This window comes from Argiope bruennichi, chromosome 9 (assembly GCF_947563725.1).
Source record: "Argiope bruennichi chromosome 9, qqArgBrue1.1, whole genome shotgun sequence".
In the NCBI taxonomy this organism is placed as follows: domain Eukaryota; kingdom Metazoa; phylum Arthropoda; class Arachnida; order Araneae; family Araneidae; genus Argiope; species Argiope bruennichi.
The window spans coordinates 91,243,771-91,268,703 of record NC_079159.1 but is presented as its reverse complement, the minus strand read 5'-3'; the positions used below and the strand labels follow the sequence as shown (position 1 = coordinate 91,268,703).

General features: G+C 27.0%; 1 protein-coding gene across 1 annotated transcript; it reads left to right on the top strand.

Moving 5' to 3' along the window:
* The first annotated feature begins 400 nt into the window (after window positions 1–400).
* On the top strand, window positions 401–24,257 carry LOC129985231 (poly(A) RNA polymerase, mitochondrial-like). The gene is made up of 8 exons (XM_056095178.1): window positions 401–683; window positions 5,670–5,843; window positions 8,756–8,962; window positions 11,462–11,691; window positions 11,780–12,000; window positions 14,882–14,971; window positions 17,917–18,047; window positions 23,584–24,257. Exons 1-8 carry the CDS (start codon window positions 534–536, stop codon window positions 24,250–24,252), a joined length of 1,872 nt encoding a protein of 623 aa, XP_055951153.1. The 5' UTR covers window positions 401–533; the 3' UTR covers window positions 24,253–24,257.
* Window positions 24,258–24,933: the final 676 nt, after the last annotated feature.

Here is a 24,933-nt window from a genome sequence, read left to right as displayed (position 1 = left end):
TTTAAAGAAATTACATATATATTTAATTCAAATTTTTCAGAAAATAGTTTACTCCAATAAAGAAATTAAATAAAGAGTTTTAAAATAAATCAAAATTAAGAAGTAAGCTGAAATAGATGAATTAATTCAGTCACACGTTACTTAAATTAGTAAATTAAGTATTAATTATAATTAATAATTTTTATATTTAATATTAAGTAATATTTTTTAATTAATAATATGATTGAAATAACAGATATTTGGAACAAATATTTAAAAATAACAACAGCAAAATTATTTATTATTTAAAAAATCGTGGATTATACATCTCTACTACAGAAGAATTTTGCGCTAGAATAACGCTCACATCATTATTATCATTCTGATGATTATTTTATAGTAGGACGGCTGGCAACAAAACTAAAAGGTTTTAGTAATGGCGCTGCCCAGAGAAAAATCAAAACAGGAATTGAAGCTTTGAAGAAACTGCATTTACCACTTGTACATGACATTTTGTAAAAACATTTTAAGAGCTAAATTATTTTAACATAATTATGCTACTTCGGCGCTGTTTGAAATGTTCGTCTTATTGGGTTGTTCGACAATCCAGTAAGAGAGTTTCATTATATTGTTCTGCGTCACGTGTAGTGGTAAACAAACAGTTTTGCAAAGTCCCTTACTGTCAGTTTCCATATACATTACAAGTGAGCCATGAGCATAAACTGCTTTTGATTCTTTCCCAATTTCAGAGTTTTGCAGCGTATTTTAGAACAATATGAATTTGATATTTGTACATGTTGCTTTCAAAACGAATTAATAAATAATGCTTCTGATGTTTAGTATAATTAACACGTTAGATTTTGTGTAAAATTTTTCACCTTTTAAACAAAAGAACTAGAGCCCATTTTTGCAGTGCACTAATTATTTAATTTTTAAGAATGCTTAAAAAATCTCATTGTTTTGTTAATTTCCGCATTAGAAATTTGTTTAAAATCTAAGGAAATTTTATATTCTAATATGATTTGCTGACCAAAATTTATGTATCGGCAAAATTCGTCAATTTTTTTAGAGCTATTAATTATATTTTAATAAAATTTGATGCTATTTAGGTATAGAAGAAGAAAAGTATTTATTGTGTACTAATGGATGGTTATTGTATAGAATTGTTTTTTCATTAAAATTTATTAACTTAGGAATGTACAACATGCATATTACATTATTAAACATAAAAAAAAAACTTTTATATGCTTGAAAGTGTATACCTTATTTCTAGTATAGCATTGTATTAGAAATAAAGCAGCTGATTAATTTTTATAAGAATTGATTCTACTCTTTCATCAGTACAGTTTTCTGTTTACTTTTAGAAGAAGATGGCAATTAGCAGTTATTCTTCTAAGAACTCCTAGATATATTTCAAAAATTCAAACTACATAGTTTAATGTCTTCACTTTCAAGATAATCATCACTTAAATGAGAATACTGTCATCAATGTTTAAGAACCAGTTGCTAGTTATTTTATTTCAAAGTGAGACACTTAAGCACAAGATAAACCTTTGAGCTGCCAAGAACCATCTTGAAAGTTCAACAAAAGAAAATTAAAGTAGCTATTGTCATGATGCAAACAATACTAACATTTGATTAGAAATTTTTAAAGAAACAGTTTTTTTAACAGATAAGCTGGGACTTTTACTTGGATAATTCGTACATTTGCCCAAAAAGAACCTGCCTTTTTTACTTCAAAACCTGAGAAAGAGATGGGTATTATAAAGAAATCATGTTGAATGACACATTTCTCTATACATTTTACTGATTTTTTTAAAAATAAGATTGTAGATATATAAGAATGACTTGTATATTAACAAAGTTACATGCTAAAGGAAGAAAGATGAAGGAAATTTCATTGATTTCAAATGGATCACTTTAAATTCCATTTCTGTGTGAAATTCATATCTTTGCGAAATCAACCAAAAGAAAATATTTGAAGATAGTTCACTTTGAATAATTAAATCACATTATGTAAATGGAATACATTTTATTTCTTTTCCAGTTTTGTTTGTCACATTTGATGAAAGTAAGCATTGGAGCTTAAAAAATTAAAAATAGTTTTCTAAGAAAAATGTTTTTGAATTCGTTTCTCAAAAGTCTGTTGGCTACTATTTAGTTTGTCATTGGTGAACTGTTTATAGTTTTTCTTGTGCAGTATGCATATCTAAAAGTATCTTGGTATATATATATATACAGTAGACTCCCGATTATCTGCGAGCGGGTTATCCACGGAGCGGATCATCCGTGCCTGCCCCACTAAGTTTTTTTTCTTCTTTTTTTTGCTTCCAAGCAAAGAGTAAAGGCTTCCAAAGCAAGAAACAAACACAAATGACTGATTTCTTCAAAAAGGTTAGTTTTACAGTTATGCTTTTGTAATTGCATAATATATTACAGTATTCAAACAGTACATATGTATTCATTTTTCTGCATATCCTTGACGACTCTCGTAAGTACAAAGCACTTTTCTGTTTTCACTAACAAAATGCATTTTAGGGTAGTTTTGAGTGATATACTAAAATATTAAGCGTTAGTTAAACATTTCCTGCTGTTTATTTTACGTTTTATTGTACATAAAACGATTTTTCAAAATTGGAATGACTTTTCTCTTTTGCTGTACCCGTTTTTAGCTTTTTTCGGATTATCCGCGATTTTTGTTATCCGCGGCGGCCGCGCCACCCAATTCCGCGGATAATTGGGAGTGTACTGTATATATCTATATATTGCACATTGCTAAGATTTTCATATACATAATGACCAAGATATCTTTAGATATGCATACTGTAAACTATAAACTATAAACAGTTATATATATATATATGCATTATTTTTTTAATCAGAAGGCTGTTTCGAAGACATAGAAGAGACATTTTGCATTTTTAAATTCGTTTTAATCCATCCCGAGAAGGCATAATATATTTACAAGAAGGCGTGAACAAGGCATGTCTGCCACAAAACGGGAGGTGGGGGAGAGAGAAATAAGTTATATAACATCAGATATCGATAAGGGAAATATTTTTTCATAGTGCTAATTTATTATTAAGATTCTGATAGGGATTTCTGTCGCATGTCAATCATAAGTAAGGGAAACACAGGGATCTTTTAAAAGAATGTGCCTACTGGACAATTTTCTATTCCTTCATGTAGAGCATGTAAAAGTGCAAATGTAAGCATTTTTGCAAAGCTTCTCTTCAATTAATTAAGTAGAAAGAGTGAAATGGGATCAAGAAACAAGAGAATATTTTAGAATGAAGTTATTATTGGCTAAATTAAGATAAAAATTTAAGAATTATTTTGGATTTAAAGTTTAAAATATAATTATATATATATATATATTGTAGGAAAACTGTTTAGTTTTGTGTGTTTAAAAATTTTTACATCTCTCCAATTCCTTTTCCATCATTCTTTGCCATTCTTCTCTACCAGGAGAGTATGTTAAATTTCATAGCAAAGAAAGATTTCATCAGCTTTATAAACTGGGATTAAAATTTTTTTAACTTGCTTTTAATCCTCTAATAGTAATAATATCTAGCAATACACATTCCATAATAGTTTAATGCGTTTTAGCTGTTTTATTCTATTTTTAACATTTTATAATTTTAATTTTCTGCAGAACTACTTATTTACATTCTCATTAGGACTAATTGTTAGTTATAAACCGAAAATTTTTAAGTCATGTTAAAGGTATAGATTTTATGTGCTTGATGTTCATTATGGCAATATAAATCCTCTTCAGTCCTGAGGTACACATATGTGTACCTGCAATTTTTTTCATTTTTCTTATCCGGTAAAGTAAAATTTTGTCTAAATAATGCATGCATTTCAACATTTATGAATGTAGCTTTCATTTTGCATCAATAAATAGCACTATAGTTCGATATTTTTTTTCATATTCATCGCTATTAATTAGAATAACAAAAATGGCATTGAACAAAAAACACAGCAAATATAAGTACATTTTTTAATATTTATTATTAAAATAAACGCTTGCATATATTTTTATAAAATACTAAGTGTCTGGTTAAAGTCATTACCAAATTATATCTTGTTATCTATAATAGAATCGGTGAAAATACAAATTTTACTAAGGTACACATATGTGTACCTCGGGTGTTTTCGCTCCCATTTCCTGACTGCTTGCGATCTATTGCACTGTTTATCTTTTGAGTGCTTGTTTTCAAATTGTCATTTCTTGCCCTTGAATATATTGTATATTTTTTTATAATAAATAATTCTTATGTTCTGTAATGTAATAAGATATAAATTTAAAAATATTTATTTTTTTAACTTGAGTAAGAAATTTAATTTTAAAGCTGTCTTGTAGTCAGTAATTGATATTTCAATCCGGCATTATGTATAGAATATACGGAATTTTATACGCTAATAATAATTTTTTTTTCACGTCAAGTGGCTTTAACTCAAAACGAGGTTTTTGAACTTTTAGAAAAAAGTGATTTTAGGAGAAGCCATAGAATTTCGCATGTATCGAAAATTATGAAACCTGGCAAATGGGAAGAATGGGTCACAGATGATAGTCAAATGTGCCTTGTCAAGTAGCAAGATAATAAATCCGTGACTCTATTATCCACATGTATAGGTAATGAGCCAATTGAAATAGGCAGAAGACAGTCAAAATAATGGAAACAAAAAGCTGATATAAAATAATCTGCTATTGTAAAAGCATATAATATGGGAGGCATCGATTATTATTTTGCATATTACCGATATGCAGTAATTACAAAAAATGACCGACGCAAGCATTCACACATTTTGTAGATTTAGTAGTTGTCAATTGCTTGATATACTATAAAATGGTGGCAAAGCGACAAGCAGAGCTATTAGGAATGAAGCTGAAAATGTTATGAACTTAATGCAATTCTGAAGGCATATAATTCGGTCCCTGTTGAAATATAAGAGAATTCTCATCATCAGCAAGAAAAGAAATCAAGAACAAGTAAAAAATCATTTTTGAATGAAAACAAATTAATACAAGAAGGGTCATCAAATGATGAAAATGCAACTAAAAGACCATTGGAGATTTCATTATCACCATCTGATGAAAATACCTCTAAAAGAGCAAGAAATATTGTCCCTTCCCAGTTAAAAAGAAATAAGACTAGATATGTCAAGCCATCTACAACATTACATGGACACTAAGTATGAATCAAAATGCAAGTATCTAAGATGTAAATCTAGAACAGTCAAGTGCTCAAAATGCAGTATCTCCTTATGTAATATTTTAAAAAAAATGAAATTTCATTCAAAATAAGGTTTAATAGACTATTAATATAATAAATTTTGTATTTTTTCATTTATAAGGCCTTAGAATAGGAAAAGTATAGCTATTAAATAACCAAGAAAATTTTTTTTTTTTTTTTTGTCGAAGATGCTTTAACTTTCTTAAGACCTGAAGTACACATATGTGTACCTAAAAATTATGGGACTTAAAATTGTTTGATCAGCAAATATTTTTTCAACAAACTATTGAGATGTAACAAAGGTGAAAGATCTAAAAATCAAATTTTTAAACCAGTTTTAAAAAATTCAGGACTGAAGAGGATAAGAATGAGAATGGTAACAGTTAACTGAAGTTTAAATAAATTAATTACATATGTTTCAAAATAAATAATAGTATTGTTTTTTTATAGCACAAGTCATGGTTTTCAACTTCTCCTGTACATATGAAGAAAAGGAAACCAAAAGGCTGGAAAGGTATCATTGAAGATGGTGAAATTCCTTTACGTAAAAATTATGCATGTGAAAGTGGAAAAGATGCTGTTCCACATTCTGTTTTAGTATCTAAACTTCAAAGCTGTTCATCTGTAAGTAGATATTTATTTGAGCATTTACTTCTTAGAAGAGTTTGTTGAAAATTTAAATTAATATACATAAACTGTATATAAAAGTTATGCAAATACTGATTGGATTCAAGGGAAAAAATAATTTCCTGTCCAGTTTGCTGAGTGCCTAAATTTAATGACTAATCATTATTTTCCTTTTTTTTTTTTTTTTTTTTTTTTTGTATGATTTCTGTACTATATAAATTATTGTAACAGGTTTTTTTTTTTCACACTACAGAAGCTGTAAACATGTTTTTTCAAATAAAAAAATATTTTGAAAAATAAGTAGCCAGTTTATTTAACATAATTCGTATCTTCTTAAATCATAAAAGAGAAAATCGTTTTTATACATATTTATTGAAGAATATACATACTAAATAAGGTATAAATAATATATTCTTGATAAAATATATTGACATTTAATATATGTAAAATGAAATTACAGTTTATGAGTTTAATATAAGTTTTTTCATTCTTATCTCTAATAACAAATTGTTCAATTAATTTTAATATATTTTAATCAATGAAGTTGATTGTAAAATCTAATATAATTTGATAAATGCATTTAAATCATTAACTGTGGCAGTAGTTCAAATGTTTTGCAACACATTTCTATTTTATTCATTGTGGATTGTAACAGATTTTTATATTTCTTATATAAAATTTTTCACAGTATCATAACTTCACCAGTCTTAAGACAAATTTTGAATCATTAATTTTGTCAGTTTTGGGGGTAGTTGTTCTAAATACATCAATATATATATGTATATATATATATTGAAATTTTATTTTTGAGACAATTAATGTCTTCTACTGGAAAAATTTAAACATATACATCATACATACTACATCAGATAATAAATTGAAATCATTTTTATGTATTTAATATTATTTTAAAACTTGGAAACATTTCGATTAGCATAAAGAACAATTTAAAATCTAAATGAAAAGATCTAAATATTTCTTTCATCCATGTTATTGAACATTAAATAATTGCATCTCTTTTTAAAAATTAAATATACTTAAATGGCTTTTTTTTTTTTTTTTTTTTACTAAATTCGGTTTAAGTGTTTATAATTCTAATCTTAATTATAATATTAATAACTTTACTTCCCTTCTGATGATTTTAACTCTAATTATACCCTTGGACTAAGCACTCATCAACCTCCAGTGAAAACATGTGTTTTCATGACACAGTATATATATATATATATATATTTTATTTTTTTATCTCTACTTATGATAAAGATGGATGTGTGGGTATTGACCAGACCAGGTGATCAAGAACTACCAAATTTGGACAGTATATTTTGGGATATACAGCATGAAATAATTTTATTGAATTTTTTTATTAGAATTTGAATGAATTAAAAATATTATGAAAATCTGACATTTTTAATGATTTCTATTTAATTATTTTACAAATTTTTGATTAACATTTTAAAACATTTGTAAGGTTTAGTTTAAAACAATATTTTATTGTCATGAAGACACTCAAATTGTTTTCATTTGTTGCTTCAAATGGTTTATCTTTTTATTTATTTATTTTGTATCATTTTTCAAAATGAAGGTATGATGACACAGCTTATTTTTAATCAATGAATAAGTTTCTGATTTAAAAAAAATGCTTATAATAAATTTTTTGAAATATTTTTATATTTGTAATGAAAGTTTAACTTTACAAGTAAACAATGATAGAAATTTCTAAACTGTACCTATTTTTAAATTGCTTTAACAAGAAAGTTTTTGTGTTTGTTTGTTTTATTTCTAATTAAAATTCAAATTTTAAGTGAGATGATTAAATTAAAGAGTTGCAAAGCACAATTAATTGTCGTCTGTAAGGCTTCTAAAATATATTTTCATATTTATCAAAATTTGAAATTTAAAATACTTTGCTGAGGGAGTTCTTAAAAGAAAGCTACATCAATTATTTAATTGAAAATTTTAGCTACCATCAATGCCAGCCAACCTGTTGATTGCCAATGGCAGCTTATCACTGTCATAAAATATTTTACCTATCTCTTGTTCATTGCATGGATCATTGTAAATGGTTTTCTCTATCAGATGCCATGCATTGTAAACTAATCCATTATCTGTAGGAGATTTTTTTTTTTTTTTTTTTTTTTGCTATTGACAAATTTAGTAATCTGAATTCTTGTAATGCTCTGATTCATATATGCAAGATTTATTTTTATAACACATTAAACCATTTTTCATAACTTGCTATTTGATATTATTAATCCAGTTCATTTCCATATTCTTATCAATATAATTGAATTATTTATTATCATTACATTGAGTTACATTTGCTTGAGTTATCATTACAGTTACCATTTAGTTGGACTACTAAAAATGCCAAATCAGCACATTATAATCAGTATTGAGTTTTTATCCAAAACAAATAATTTTCCTTTTTCTTCTGTGTATGCCATTACACAACCACATGTCTAAGAAGGGAAGATGGCAACCTCCTGTAAAGTGAGGATGCATCTAATAGAGAAATTTTTGAAATGTGCATAAAATAGTTTTTTTAAAGATATAACTTCAATATTTGGTTATTTCTTGTTATTTTTATATATGTCCTGTTGATTTAAAAAAAAAAAGAAACATTCATATTGTGTGGCCAAATTATTTATTATTGATATTCATAAAATGGAATTTGCCGTTATGTTTTAGTTTTAAATTAGACTATATCTCAACCACTTATAACTACACTATTTATTCATAATTAATGCTAATACTAACTATTCACTTCATACTAATTAGTAACATCAGAGAAAAATAACTGTTTGTGTATTAATATAAAATTCAGTCTAAATATTATCATTTGTGTTTATTTAATATTAATAGATAATTTATTTCTGTCTTCTATTTAAATAATATTTTTCTTTCAGGTTTCTGAACAAATTGAAACATTTTCAGCTGTATTAAACTTAACTAATGAAGATAAAGAAAAAAGAAAAGATTTTTGCAGATGGTTAGAAGATGTATTCAAAGTTTATCTTGATCATAAACTTTATCAGTTTGGTTCAAGTGTTACTGGAATGGGATTCAAAGGCTGTGATTTAGATGTGTGTCTTCTAACAAATTTTAACGATGAGGTTAAACTTTTTTTTAATTATTTTTTTTATACATTTCAAATTAATTTTGAGAAATATTGTAATGTGAGAATTGCATGATTTTATTGTTTCTAATTCTCACATATCTCTAATTCTCACATTCAACAAGTCTATATATTATTTCTCTAATGCATGTTTTATTATTGCAATGATATTTTATATAATAATTTTGTAGTCACTGAAACTTTTGCTACTGCTGCTCCTTTTATTTCTTTGTAAATTATTAAATTTTATTTCTTTGTAAATTATTCAGGAAGAATATTAGATTCAGACATTTATTAAATTTCCTAAACAATAATTTTGAATAAAATCTTTTCTTTTCAGTTATAGTAATAATATATTATAAAAATAAATATTTTTATAATATATTATTTTATAGTTTGCCCAAGTCTAGAATTATGGCAAAAAAAAAAAATAATAATAATGAAAATAGAGTTGCAAAATGTTTTATTGTATGAAAACAGATTCAGAATGGGAAAATATATCAACCAAGTTGGCTCATCACTTTGTAATTTAGAGTTTCCTTACTAAATATTTTCTGTTATGTTGGACTGGATCCAAGTTTATAAAAAAATAAATAAATGAAAAAAACCATGCTTGAAACTTTGTCAAAAATATTAAAGTAAATTTTAAAGAATCTTTTTTATTTTTTTATCAAAATTAATATGAATGTGATATTTGACTTTTGTCCTTCATATTAGTCTTTAAATTATTTCATTGCTTTCATACATCATTTTGTAGAGAGTTTATGTCTTTCTACCTATGATTTGTTCATAACTTTTTAATAAATGGTGTAATATATATTCTTCATTGTACTATTATATATTAGTATTGCATTCTTCATTAATGTGTTGCATCCATGCTCATAAAAGTGTCTGCTACTATAGAACATTTATGGAAACATTTTACATCTGATTTTTTTATTTGAAGTTAAGATTACAATTCTGCATTTGACTCTTAAAACTACAAATTTTATATGGGAAATATCTCTCCCTATAATAGCATGATTTTTTGAAACTATTGTTGTGATTTGGATTTTGTTTTTCTTTAAAAATTTTAATCAGATATTTCACAATATACCAGCTTTTTCTGTAAACATTTTATTTAGATACAGGATATCTTAAAGAATGTATACTTGTTTTGGATTACTATCACATAAACAATTACTGGAACATTTAAAGGTTATATAAGTGAAATTTATGGATTCAATTAATTAATTGCATGGTAAGGGCAATGAAGAAATATTAACTTTCTGCCATAATTATTGAATTTAACTCTTAAGGAAATACTTTCTGTGAGCAATATTTTTTGTTTAAGCCATTTACAATCAATATAATACTTAAAATCATTGCCAAAATACAAAACTTAATATTTGTAGTACTGTAAGTTGACACTATCAACAAAGTCTGGATAATAATAGTCAACATTTTCAACACTAATGGAAAATAGCAAGAATCAAGTTTTTCATATATTATTTCCAGTTATTAAAGTTCAAACTATTAATTTGTTATGTTATAGCTGCTCAAGATGTGTATTCATCTTTTGTAACTTTCACTCTGCGTGTATATATATATATATATATATATATATATATATATAATAGGATAAACGTGATGGGGATAAACTTCTAGCTACAAAAAAAAAAAAAAAAAAAAAAAAAAAAAGTCTTAAGATTTATATTTTATTTGTTTGATCCATCAATGATCTAATGATCTGCTGGAAAAAAAAATTACAAAATTAAAATTTTAGATTGTTACCTGGTCTTATCAGTCATATTTAGTAAAATATGTTTGACACTATAATATTTTAAGGAAAAAAATGAGCTACTAAAACAGGTTGATTTAAGAAACTTTGAACATCCCTGTTTTAGATTATATTATTATATTGGAGCATTTCAACTATTGTCTTGAGAAAGAAATATCAATCAATGGCTGTGGTTTCACAAGATGCTTTTTGGTTGATCTAAAATAAAATTCACTGTTTCATGGCTGGATTAGTTCTAGTGTAGAAGAGTGGATTTCTTTTTTTTTTCAAAATGTTAGTGTGTTAAGAATATTTTACTAAATATGACTAATTAAATTTGGGGACAATATAGAAAATTAGATTTCATAATTTTTCAGTTGTACATTTTATTGAATCAATCAAAATAACATATAATTTGTTACTTGTTTTTAAGTGTTTTACCTATTGGAATTATATGCTATCTTTAACAGTTTGAAATGAATTAATAGAAAGCAAGTCTGTGTTGCAGATTATGTATTAATTAATCAATTTAACATTGTATTTACCAAATTTATTATTAATAATCAATGTAAAAGTCATTTAACAGTAGTTAATTGCTAATTATTATTAATATGAATCAAGATTATTATAAATAATTACCAATTAACCACATTGTTATATATATATATTGGAAACAGAATTTCATTTTTATTGAAATATTTTATAGTTAATAGTTTAATTTTTTTAAAATTATTTTAGGAATCTGGGATATTAGCTGATGTTCCAACTGTTGAAGATGTGGAATCGGGTCTTGTTTCCCGTGAAATCATTGCTCACCTGAATCCTCTACACATGACCAAGTTTCTGAAAAGCGTTCTTGAAAAACATCCTGATATTACAGACGTTGTACGAATAAATGGTCGTTGTCCTATACTTAAGTTCTACAGTTCTCGTCATGATATATTCTGTGATTTATCTTTTAAAAATCAGTGAGTATTTGTTGTTTTATTGATTTCTTTTTTATAAATATAGATTTTCATTTTTCAACTCTAGATAAAAATGTCTTTATTTCCATAGATTTTCTTTACAGAATACAGCATTGATTAAGTTTCTTGGTAAACTGGATGAGAGGTTTCTTATTATAACAAGGATAGTTCGTTACTGGGCGAAGTATTGTGGTCTTGTGGATGGCTTGGACAAATTTAGCAGCTATGCCCTTTCCATGCTTGTTTTACATTTTCTTCAAACAAGAGACCCACCAATTTTACTTCCTGCTAATGAAATAATTTCTAAGTCAGGTAAATGAACTATATTCATAATTGTTCATGTAACTGAACTTTCTTCAAAATATCCATGTGTATTAATGTTGCAGTGCACAAAGAAAGAAAAGAAAGTGCTGATTTTTTAAGTGTAGAAACATATTATGCATAGTATTTGAATTCTGACATTGATGAAGTTAGTGAGGCTTTAATGATCTAGTACTAATACCTAATTTTGAATTCTTTAAACTATGCTAATAGTTTATCTATCTATTATAATAAATAGCAAGTCTATTACAAGAAACATTAGAGAGTTAAATGTATTTCATTTGATTACTTTCTTTTTTGTCAATTACTAAGTTTCTTCTTCAGGTTGAATATATATTATATTGATGTTATAATCTCCTTTTACTTATTTTTTCCATTCTTTTTCACAACATTTTTCATTGTTGTAGAATTATTTTTCATATTACTTCATTCTAAACATTCACTATATTATTATAAATATTTGGGCATCCATAGAATTGAACTTAATTGAGACTGTTACCAAGAATGAATTTAATCTTAGAATGTCAAACCATTCAAGTAAAATATTCTACCTGGTCTGACATCTTAGCAGTAATGAATCTTTTTTTTTTTTTTTTTTTTTTTTTTTAGCATTGGGGTTAGATTAAATTTTTGATTTATTTAGAAACATTAGATCTATACAAAATTTCAAAAATAAGTAAATAAATAAAGAGCCCAACTATAATTTTTAGTTCCCATTTCTTCATTAACCTTCTACACTATCAATCTTTGAGAAACAGCTGTGGCTATCAACCTTTGAGAAACATCTACCCTAATGCTTGCTGTCGATCTATACTTCTTTGTATTTTTAGTATTTATTTTAGTATTATTTAGTATTTTGTATTTTAGTACTTCTTTGTATTTGCAAGTAATCTTACATTAAGAAAAGCAGTGATGAGGGAGTAAGAAAGGGTACAAATGCCCCAGACACGATTAATTATGGGGACCATAGAGTTCAAATATTAGTGCCCTGTTTCTCCCACCCCCCTAGCTATACTGCTGGAAGGGGGGGAGAAAATTTCTTTCTCTAGTAAGATGTTACATTGGGGAAGTTCACATTACACAGTTAAGATGGATTTTTTGTAACATACAAAGTAGTCTTATTATGCTTTACTTCATACAGTTAGTTCTCTTTATGGCAATCAGAGTGTGTAATAAAAGGATAGTTAATGTCTCTTCCTTACTGAGTTGGATTTCCTACTCTTAATTTTGAGGAGATCTTTGGGCAGGGAACTTCTAATGTTGTGAATATTTTGCAGGTCTTTCCATTTACTTTTTGAGTGTGTTTTAGTATATTATCTGTAATTTAGGGTAATATTGGCAAGTGTTTACATTAGTGTAATCAGTTTTAGTTGCATCAGTTTCAATTTTGGTTGATTTACTTTGAATTATCATGCAACATTTCTACTTCATTCAGAAATGTTCAGTTGAAATGAAATGAATGCTTGAAGTTGATTCATCAATTTCATTTTATTTCCCCAATTTATGCAGGATTGATAAAACTAATGAAATGCAGGGTATTTGTGATCTTTAATCTATGAATTAACACATTATAATGATGTAAGGGAAAATAAATCAATCCAAAACTGTGGTACAAATTAAGTTGAACAAATTTGATCTGCTTAATTATATTATTTAACCATTTTGGATTTAAACACCCAAAAGGCTGAACCTAAATCTAAGCAAGTTAAACATTTCTGCATAAAATTATTAAACTTCATGGAATATAGAATTAATAATTTACATGGCAGTTGCTTTTGTATAAGTATGCCTTAAAAATATATTCCATTGCTAATACATCTTGTTACAGTTGAGGAGTAAAGTTTCATGCTGCAGTCACTGTCTTGGCCTTAGAATGTAAATAAGAATATGCATTTGTCAATTTTCACATAATTGGCATCTCTTTTTGCATAAAATTCTAAAATTCATGTTACTTATACTTGCATTTCATATTATTAATTAATTCTGTGTTACAGATTTAAATGTCCTTTTTCTCACCACTTCGACATTTCTAATTGTATCATGTTTTTGACTTGAATGCCATCTGTATTATGAGAATGAAAAGCTATTGTATAAGCAAACAGATTCTCTGAATGACATATTAATAACATAGAAATATGAAATAGAATGACATATTAATAACATTAAAAGATTCATTGCAAATAACAGGACATAACTCCTTATGAAAATTCAAAACATTAGATTCTTTTGATAAGGTATATTTTTCGTAGTTCATTTAGAACAATGGCATTCTGATTGTTTAGTTTATTGTGGATTTTGTTTATACTTACTATAACATGCAGAATTTTAAATGTATCAAAATATCTCAGGTAGAATGAAAAATCAATCATTGCATCAGTCTATCTAATTTGAATGATTAAAGATACTTTTTAAATAAAGAGAAGGTAAGTTATCTAAAAGAGAACTCTGTTCTATTGCTTTGACTACTGTTTCCATTTATATTGCTATTGTAGAGAATAATAAGGAAAAGAATAACTATACACCACTGTATCATAAAACTTCCTTTTTAAGTTTAAGGTAAATGATGTAAAAATAGTTTCAAAATAATTAGATTTTCAACATATTTAGTTTCGCATTAATTCAGTTCTTGCTGAGCATTCATTTTTGCAGTTATAGTATGTATCTATCTTGAATTTATAGTTTGTATGTTAGATTGTTGTATTTCAATTTCTTGACTGTGGCACTATTGTGTAGACAAAAAAATTATTAATAATGATAATAATAATACCTCGATTTTTCATGGTATTGCTTATATTGTGTGAAGTAGGGCAATTTCTATATGAATGAAAAAGGAGTTTTGTTCATTTTTAATTGATTAAAATTTTTATTTTAGAATATGTGCAATCTGGTTCAATTGAAGATACTCAATTACTCACTGCAGATCTGAAGAAATTTTCTCCATCAAATAATTCTAAATCTGTAGGTATGAACTATATTTTTTCTCTGAGACTTAAAGCAGTTTTTAATTGCTAAAATTGATTTATATTTTTAAATAAATATATCATATTTGGTATTTTGTAACATATCTCAACAACTGCAGTTAAACTTTTAGAAAATTTCATGAAATGTGAAACAAATTTTTTTTTTTTTTTTTAACCAGTCAAATTCTTATTTTGTCTTCATTCAAAAATCATTGTTTTTAATTCATCCTGCTAAAGATGGAATTACTTGGATTCTTTGTACTAGGATTTTAAATCATTTCTTTCACAGTTCTGGAAAATCGTAGGAATTTAAAATAACAAATACTGATGCAATCTGTAAATCATTCTTATTTCATTAACACTTAAGAGAGGGAAATTATTGTAATTCATAAAATCCACCTTCAGCAACCAATTGTTCTCCCATATTATTCATAGCATAAATTTAATCATGTAATCTAACTTTAATGAACTAGATTTTATCAAAACAAAAGGAAGTATTATTTTAAATTGTTCATTCACATTAATGTTGTAATTATATGGAATATGCTTGAAAACTGAGGGGAAAAAATTAGTGAAATCGGTTCTGTTCTTGAGGCTGGGGGCTTTGACAAAGTTTTATTATGTGGTTTTTTTAAAAATGGTGGATGACAAGTGATCATTGATGGAATATCTCTGAATCATAAGTTTTGATACAAAATGTTCCATGATTAGGGTAATTAAACTTTGTGCATTTTTAATGAGAAGAATCTTGACAATTTCCAAATATGTGCAGTTTTTGGTTATAAGTTGGAGATGCTTCCAGGAGTTTCTCCCAAAAAAATACACTTTTTTCAGAAATGCAATTTCTCTATAAAAAATTCATGTTTCCAAATTAAATGGAAAATGGCAAAGTTTGTGCAGTGATTTGAGCTTCTTTAGTTTTGTCAGTTATTTTAAATATATGGATTATGTGTAAAAAATAATTTTTCTATCATATAAATTTAAAACTTATTCTAATTTCATTTTTTTATACTACCTTTTTATAGCTGGTGTTGCTTGGAATGAAATTATGTAATTAATATCAGTACTTAATAGAATACCAATATAGCATAAATAAAGGTGTATTTAAAAATATTTTTAATGTAAAAATACTTTTGTATAATATATTGTGTAATATAAAATTCTCTTATCTGCAATTTTATTTTTCATTAAAATGAGAATTTCAGAGTTGCACTAAGTGATTTTTAAATTTCATAGTTTCTTAAAAAATTAGATTCATTCGTTGTAAATTCATTCATAATATTTCTTGTGAAAGAAATATTTAAATGTTAATTTTATATGAAGTAATAATTATGTCTTATAAAATTAAGAAGTTTGATGTATTATAATGTCTGCCATTTTATTTTTTAAATATTTTATCTATCGAGTATATCAATTGCACAATATTTTATCCTGTTACTCTCAAAAAATAATAGACTGCCTGAACTATTTTCAAAACAGCTAAATACTTATTTCCTTCTAAGTTATTAATAATTTTAAAAAATAGATAATTTTATTGAATATTGTGCAAGTACTATTTAGCTAGTTAAAAAGTTATTTTATTCTACTGGTAAGGGACATTAAATACTAATTAATCTTTTCCATGATTTTTAATATAGTTTGAAAAAAAAATAACTATTGAATTAATTATTTTGGAAACTACAGTAATACTTTCCTATAGATTGTAACCAACATTCGAAAAGTATAAATTGAATAACTGGGACTTTGTAGCATTCAACCTATTTATGAATTTCAATTTTATTTATACAAATATGGATATATTTTAACTATTATATGTAGATTATTTGTGTTAAAAAAATTGTATTTTCTGATATTTTGAGGCTGTAGCAGTCTCCAAATCTCTTTTGAAAAAAATTGAGACAAATACATTTTTTTTACTTTCAAGAATTTAGTATCTATAATTTAGACAAAGAAATTATAACCCTATTTTATTAGAAATATTGGCTTTTAAATTACAGGTTTTGCAATGTTATTGTTTCTGTTGTGTGCATGTTATTCAGAAATACTTTTATAATTTTAAAAGAATCAAATAATAACTTATATTTACATCTCCATAAAACCTTATGTGTAATTTATGCAAATTCAGGTATGAATGTAGTTAAGTAAATAATTGAACTTAATATTTTTTTTTTTTTTTTTACTTAATAATGTCATTCTGAAAACAAACAAGAATCGTAAAATGTATGAATGCTATTTTGAAATAATATTCAGCTTTAGTTTTTATTATGTATAATTAAGGAAAAGTAGTTGATGACACTATGTATTTCTATACCAAATTCTGTTGTTAATGATAATTTATATGTTAGGAAATTAAATTTTTTAAAGAAAGCAGTAAAAATTACTAGAACCTTTTTCAATCAGCCAAGCCATCTCAAAGTTGTGTCTTTTAAAATTCTATGATCTAGCTGTATATATGCAATTTTTCATTACACTTAATTCATGGTATTTTCCAAGTAGTAATTACTAAATGAATTCGGATTTTCTGATATGGAAATATTAGATTTTAATATCAGAAAATTAAAGCAAAAAGAATAGACACTTCTTAAAAACACAGCAATATTGATTATTTATTGCAACAGATTTTATGCCAGAATACAGTTTTATCTGCAAATAAAATTTATACATTTATGTCGAAACAATATAAGTCATAAAAATAGAAGTATAGCTGTTAGAGTGCTATAATGAATCTGTAAAAATTATCGATATTGATGTATAGCAAATATCACTTAATAAGTCTATTTGAATTTTGTTAGTATATTAAGCAAGTGTTAAATAAATATGGGAAAAAAATGATTTTTAAAGTATGCGTGTTAGAAAAATGCATATTTAAAACACTTGCTGCCTGAAATGTTGAGACATATTGTTGTATGAGTAAAATATGTTTAAATTATGAAATTTATTTTTGTAGAAAAACTTCTACGAGAATTTTTCTTCTATTACCTGGATTTTGACTTTAATCAAGTAATAGTACCTGCAACAGGCTGTTCAGTGCCAGTGTCCAGCTTTATGGCTCAGAAGGATTTTGATAAAAAGTTTGAGGTAATTAAATTAATTAATAATTATACATTTGCATTTTCTCATTTTATTTTGTTGTAGCATTTCAGTGGCATTACAAGGCAAAGAGTGACAAAATAATTTTTTTTCTATCCATGATGATATTTGGATGAAAAAACATGAGTTAAATGTTATTTTATGTCTACATGGATTTCTGTAGCATTTTTAGCCCCCCCCCCTTCCCCAGATTCAAAAGATAAAATTTATTCATCATCAGTAAGATTTGAATAAATTTTCTTAATATCTCTATAGATTACTATAGTTATTGTGTCTATATTGATTTGCTGATAAACTGACTACTAGGTTAAGATAATAGTACAACATTTTAACAAACATATGAAAATAAAATTTATTTATTGTTCTTAAATGAAATTATTAATTTGAAATCAGTATGCGGTCTGCAAAGAATTGCAGCAACATTCCAAGAGTAAATGTTATCTGGAGCTTCGTGCAATTTCTTTGCATCTTATCTTCACAATCAGTTATATAGCAAGACTTAATGACATCTAGGAAATGTGATATAAATGTACCTATGTTTTATCACCATAATGATAATATTTTATTTCCACAACACTCTTTGGTTGCTATTAGACCATTGATTTTTATCTAATAAGCAAGAATGATAGTGTTGATTTCTTTTTTAAAAAGGGAGCTTGTTACCACAAATGAAATGTCTTGTTGTATTATATCTCTGCAGTTAAACAATTTATATATGCATAATACCATTTTGTTTCTTTAAACTGATCTTGAGTAATAATTAATTCATTTATAAAGTGAAGTGAAGCTTAGTAAATGGATATTAATTTTTCAGCATCGAAAATTGATGCTGATTTTAATTCTTTCAATTAACTGTGATTTTTCACTTTGTTATTATTATATATCAAAGTGTTTCACAATTTTTAATCTTTACATTCATGCATAAAATGTTTTAATTTTAACTTATATAGACATGGGAGACAAGTTTTCACTTGCAATTGAAGTAAAACCCTTCCTAATATTTAAGAAGTGGGAAGAGATTTTTATTTTATTTCCTTATGCAGTGTATTTTTTTGTACTGCAAGTGAAAGGGGCTCTATTTAAGTAACACTGAGAATACTTTGAATTCCCTTAGTTGTTTTTATATTGATGTAATTATTTAATCTAATAGTATGCCCCCCTTCATTTGTATGCTTGAATGTAAATGCTTATTTGGAAATTCATCATTATTAGTATGAAAATATTTTCAATAATGCACTCTTTTTCGTATTGTTTTATTTCACTATTATATGTTCCATTAATGTTGCCACATTGAAAAAAAAAATATAAATAATAGAACTTCTTTCAAAAGTGAATGCATTTGGACTAAAATTTAATAGTTTGAAGATAAATAGTCAAAAATTGTTTTTAAAAACACACTTTTTTTCTCAATATCCAGTAAAAATTGACCAGGAAATTCAAGAATCTGCACTTCTTTTGATTTTATATATTTAATCTTAATCATTGTGGGACTTTTGTTGTTGCTCCATCTTCCTTTTACTTTAAAATAATAAACATAATTTTTTTTATTCACATCATTTTGAGGAAGGATCCACATACTACAAACTTACCTGAAATCAGAATTAAGAAGAAGCTGAAGAATACAAGGACTGAGACCTAAATTTTCCAAAATTGGCGAACATAATGATGATAGAATATGACCTGAAGATGGCTTAACATTCACTGCAGTATAATCTTTTTCCATTAATCATCAAGTCAGATATTCCTTTAACTTTTCTGGAGATACATGCCCAAACCCATGCCCAAGTTGAAATGGTGTGATCAAATTTTCATTTCCTTCTTTTTAATTGATATAATAAAACTGTGGTATGAAAACAACGAAAGTGTGCTCATATCAAGCTTTCAAAACTCACCTTAAAGCCACTTTCTCCAATACCTGAGGTTGCTGAGAATGAAAATCTATCTGATGTTGGCAATTATCCTAATAGAAGAAAATCAAATCAAAGTAATAATGGAAAGTAAATCAGTAAAAGCGTTAGTTGACTCAGGTGCATTCAGTCATTTCAGATGAATTTTGATGTAACATATTATGGAAAACAATGCCTGTAAAAATGCAGAACTTGCTTCCAAAAGTAGCAGATGGTGAATGTGTTAATCTATTAGGATGTTGCACAGTAAGAATGACAAAGGAAAACCAGTCACAAACCCATGAATTTATAGTTTTCTAACAATGTATTAAATTAATGCGATTCTAGGCTGGCATTTTTTAAAAACATTGTAAGCTATAATGGATTGTGATCCTCCAGAACACAATCTTCAGCGAAGAAGGTTAGTGAGAATTCTCATTAATTTCAGAAAATGGAAAGATTTAATGGTTTAGTATAGAAAACTTCCTATCTCTTCAACATACTTTAATTTTCAATTATACCAAAATAAGGACTAATGTTTGCATTTATGGGTTGTAAATTTTTTTTTTTAATTAATCTACTTTTCTTCACAATATTATGTGCGGCAGGTAGGCAGAAGATATAGCGAACACTGTCTTAACAATTTCGTGGGAGAGAACAGTAATGTAGAAATGGGTGAACTGATCTCAGATGATGAACTTCTTTTTCTGTAACTCTTAAGTAAAATGCTACTTTGATATGAAGAAGTTTTTAAACCAGCAGAAAAACAAATGCCAAAAGCAGTGAAACATCAAATAAATATGGGAAACATTTCACCATTGGCCAGAGATCATATACAGTTTCAGTAACTGTGAGATGAATCATATAAATGGAGAAAATGCTTTCAAAAATTCACAAATTTTTAAATTTCACCTGTTGTACTCTTGTAGGTGGTGAAAAATTAGAAGTTGCCGTTTTTGTGTTGATTACCACTGATTAAATAAAGTACCAAAGAAAGATGTCTACTCACTTCGACGACATATTGCACTGTTTAAAAGGCACCAATTACTTTTCACTCAGACTTTTTTTTCTGGTTGATGGCAGAAAAAAAAAAGCATTTTTAACCCCTTTAGACTTATTGAACTTAGAGTCATAGCCTTTGGACTTTTAATATACTTGCAACAATCAAAAGAATAATGGGTAACTTACCTCGCCAAGTAAAATGGAAGCTTTGTTATTTTGATGATAGCATCATATTTTCTTCTACAATTTGATGAACACTTGCACCACATCGGATACATTCTAGAATGTTCCTGTATAACAGGATTGCAGCTTAAATAGGATAAATAAATAAATAAAAATGTCTATGTGGATCAGGACAGTGGAAGGCTAGCTTGTTAGTATTGATGGAGTACTACCCTAATTCTGATAAAGTTAGAACAATTATTGAGTATCTTGTTCCAATATCAATATTAGACATCATATGCTTTCTCGAAATTTGCCCCAACATTTGTCAAAGAATTTTGCATCAAAATGCATCCCCCTTAAAATAAAAAACTACAAAAAATGTAAAACTCTTATGGATGAATGGCCAATCTAGTCATTCAAGACTTTAAAAATTGTTCCCACAATAAGGAATCATTCCTGAAGGAAATTGTCATTTTGTACATGTCAAGGATACTCATCCACAGAGTGTGAATGTCTCACTGTGATCTGAACAGTTAATAAATTTTGCACTTACCTGTTATGTCCTTTTACAGTAATAACTAATCACCATTCATTTTGCTGGTTATCCAGACTAAGGAATCCATCGAGTAGTCTAGCTGAGTGGATACTGAGAATGTAAGAATATATCACTGAAGTATATAAATCTGGATACAGGCACAAGGATACCGATGGCCTACCACAACACTATCTTCTGCCAGTAATGAAGAGAGAAGGGAAAGAAAAGAATATATCTTTCTTAATTATTCTTCCACGCATCCAGGACAAAGAACCTGAGGAGCTTTTTGACAAAGATAATGCAAATAGTGGATTTAGAGTACTGAATATATTCTTTGTAAATGTAAACATGACGTGATGAGGCAGCAATATTACCAATCTTTCCTACAAATTTAGACAGAGTAAGATGATAATTTTATTGGCCTTTCATGTATCATACTGTTCGACTATTTATTAGCTATTATAAAGAATACCAGAGGCAAAAGAGTATTTCACAGATGCCTCTGACTTCTCTGATGTCCATTTCAGAAGTAGAAGTGCTCTATCATCGAATTGGAATTGATTTCTTAGATCATTTCTTGTAAATGCTGTAAGGAAGAAAGTGGGTTGTAATTTATGCTGCTTGTGTTTGACTCAATACACTATCATGATAACACTTCCTAATGCACTTGAAGTAGAAAGATTCCTTCTAGGGGAATTCCCCCAAAGCTCCAAGAGTTTATCAGGTCTGGAATATCACATTTGATATCAGATCGAGGAATACCATTTCTTTCAAAGGTGGCAGGACTATTATGGCTCTGCATTGAAATATTAAATATTTCTTAAATTGTAATTGACTTGCAACATAATATTAAATATCCATACCATATTTTATATAACTTCTGATATCATATCCAAAGTAATATAAAATATTCTTGAATATTGATAGAACAAATGCTGCACAGACTATGAAAATACATTTGAAGGATATCTGAAAATCCCCTTCAAAGAGTGGAACTTTATTGTAAATATTTTGAGAGGTTTGACATTGTAGGCAATAAATTAAAGGTTATATAAAGACTGCTGAAACAAATTTCTCACATTTCATGGGCCCATTATCTTTCTATTAGCAAGTCTTTTTTCTTATTCTCTATGCTAAATTGAGTTTTATTGAAATACAGCTGTTTTTTCGCAGTTTAATATGCAGTTACATTGTATACATTCCACTATGAATGTACATTTATATCTTTTAAACCCTTCATAGTGGGCTTATACATAGTATGCTCTCACCCTGAATAATATACCTTCCTCATAGGAGTACAAGCCATACTCACTGAAAAACTATATTGCATTTTCATACTTAAAGGTTGGGCATGGATAATGAACAGATGCACTATGCTCTTCATAACATATATACTGCTGTTAATATGCATGCTTCAGTTTCACTTTTAATTTTTTAATGATAGAATGAAAACTTATCTATGTCAAAATATTTTACTGATCATATTGAGCTATTTCTGTTATTATGCAGCATATTTTTTTAGCTTTTAACAAAATGATAATAATATAAACACAGAATACCCAAATTAAAATATCCACTCTTCCAAAGTAAGCATGCTGAACTTTTTAAAAAATATCAAGGAAGTAGAAAATTAAACAATTTAATGAAATAGTGAAAACAAACATGGACATTCTTATTTGTAAGAGCATTGATTCTTATTAATATTCATTCTGCAAAGATTTTTAAAGTAGATTAATCTTCTTTGCTGGAATCTTCTAGAAACAGATCATAGTCTTTGAATGGGCTATGTTATTAACCAATTGTTCTTCTACTGGATATCTTCTGTAAATAAAAAAAATTGCTGTTATAAAGTGCACTTGTTTATGTTATTTTACTTTTTCAATATTGACAAATATGATTTTTTTTTAAAATAAAAATTTCTTTTCTTCTCTTTTAGTTCAACACTGTGACGATCCAAGATCCCTTCAGACCCGATGTCAACATCACAGTTGCCACTCAGTATCCAATTTGCAAAAAATTTCGTTTTTGTCTACATTTAACCTGCGAAGCTTTTCAAAGTGAAGCTTTCAAAAGTGAATCTTTTTTGACTCCGAGATCTGAAAACTTAGGACTGTGTTCTATATTTCTGAAGCCTTCATTTATTTCTAAAAGGTTTGCAGAATTGCAAGAAAATACTGTACAGACAATAGAAGTTCCACCCATCCCTAATGCAGCATCCAAGGTTAAAAAAATTCTCGAATATGGTTTACTGTTTCATTGCATGTCATTTAGCATTAATTCAAACAATTCTTCAGATTCTAACACACTTTTGAAACTTCGTTGTAGAACATATAATAAAACTTGGCATGGTAGAGAGTTAGCGAGTGAAAAAATACATGTTAAAGACAATCTTTCTCCTTTGGAAAAAGAACATCTAATATCAAAAGAAATAGCTGCAAGAAGTGATATAAAGAATAAAGAAGTGTTATGTGAATTTGACTGTGAATGCAAAGAATCTGTAAAAGATAATGAAACAAAGCTAACTCTGCATTTAAATTTCAAGAAGGCAAGTCCTCTTAGTATATTTTTGAAAGAGTATATACCTTGTACTTTAAAAATGTTGTAAATAAATTTCTATTTATGAAGAATCTGGTATTTGACACTTTCTTTGCCAATTTCAAAATTCACCATACTTTTAAATTAAATAAATAATAGTAAGAAAAATCGTATGTCAAGATTTTATTCATTTTCTGAATCCTATGCATAAAATTGCACATCTTTATGTTCATTTATTAAAACATATAACCATTTAAAAATTTATATGGATATATAATATAACAAAGAGGTGACATGACTTATTTTGCATTTTATTTCAGAATTAATTATTTTACATATTTGCTATCTTATGTCTTAGCTGTAACTGTTAACTGCTTTCTCCTGTTTCATCGATCACCACTTCATATTTCAATAAGCAGAAATATAGGGCTCTTTCAGGTAAATTCCTTAAATGAAGACCATCTATTGCAATATTTCTCGCAATTTGACTTAAGTAGAGATTTGCAGTTTTCCTTATCATGATCCCAGGACCCAAACAGCTTCCATTCAAAAGTTACGCAAAAGTATAATACTTTGCCTATGTTATCTTGTTAATACAATAATTAGAGGAATAATTTCATTGATTTTTTAATACAAGAAGATTAAAACTCTTGGAGGAGTTCGTAGTTGAGTCATCTAGCTCAAAGAGGATTAAAATGTAATTTCGTTTTGATTGAAGATAGAAAAGTAAATCAAATTAAGCAATTAACTG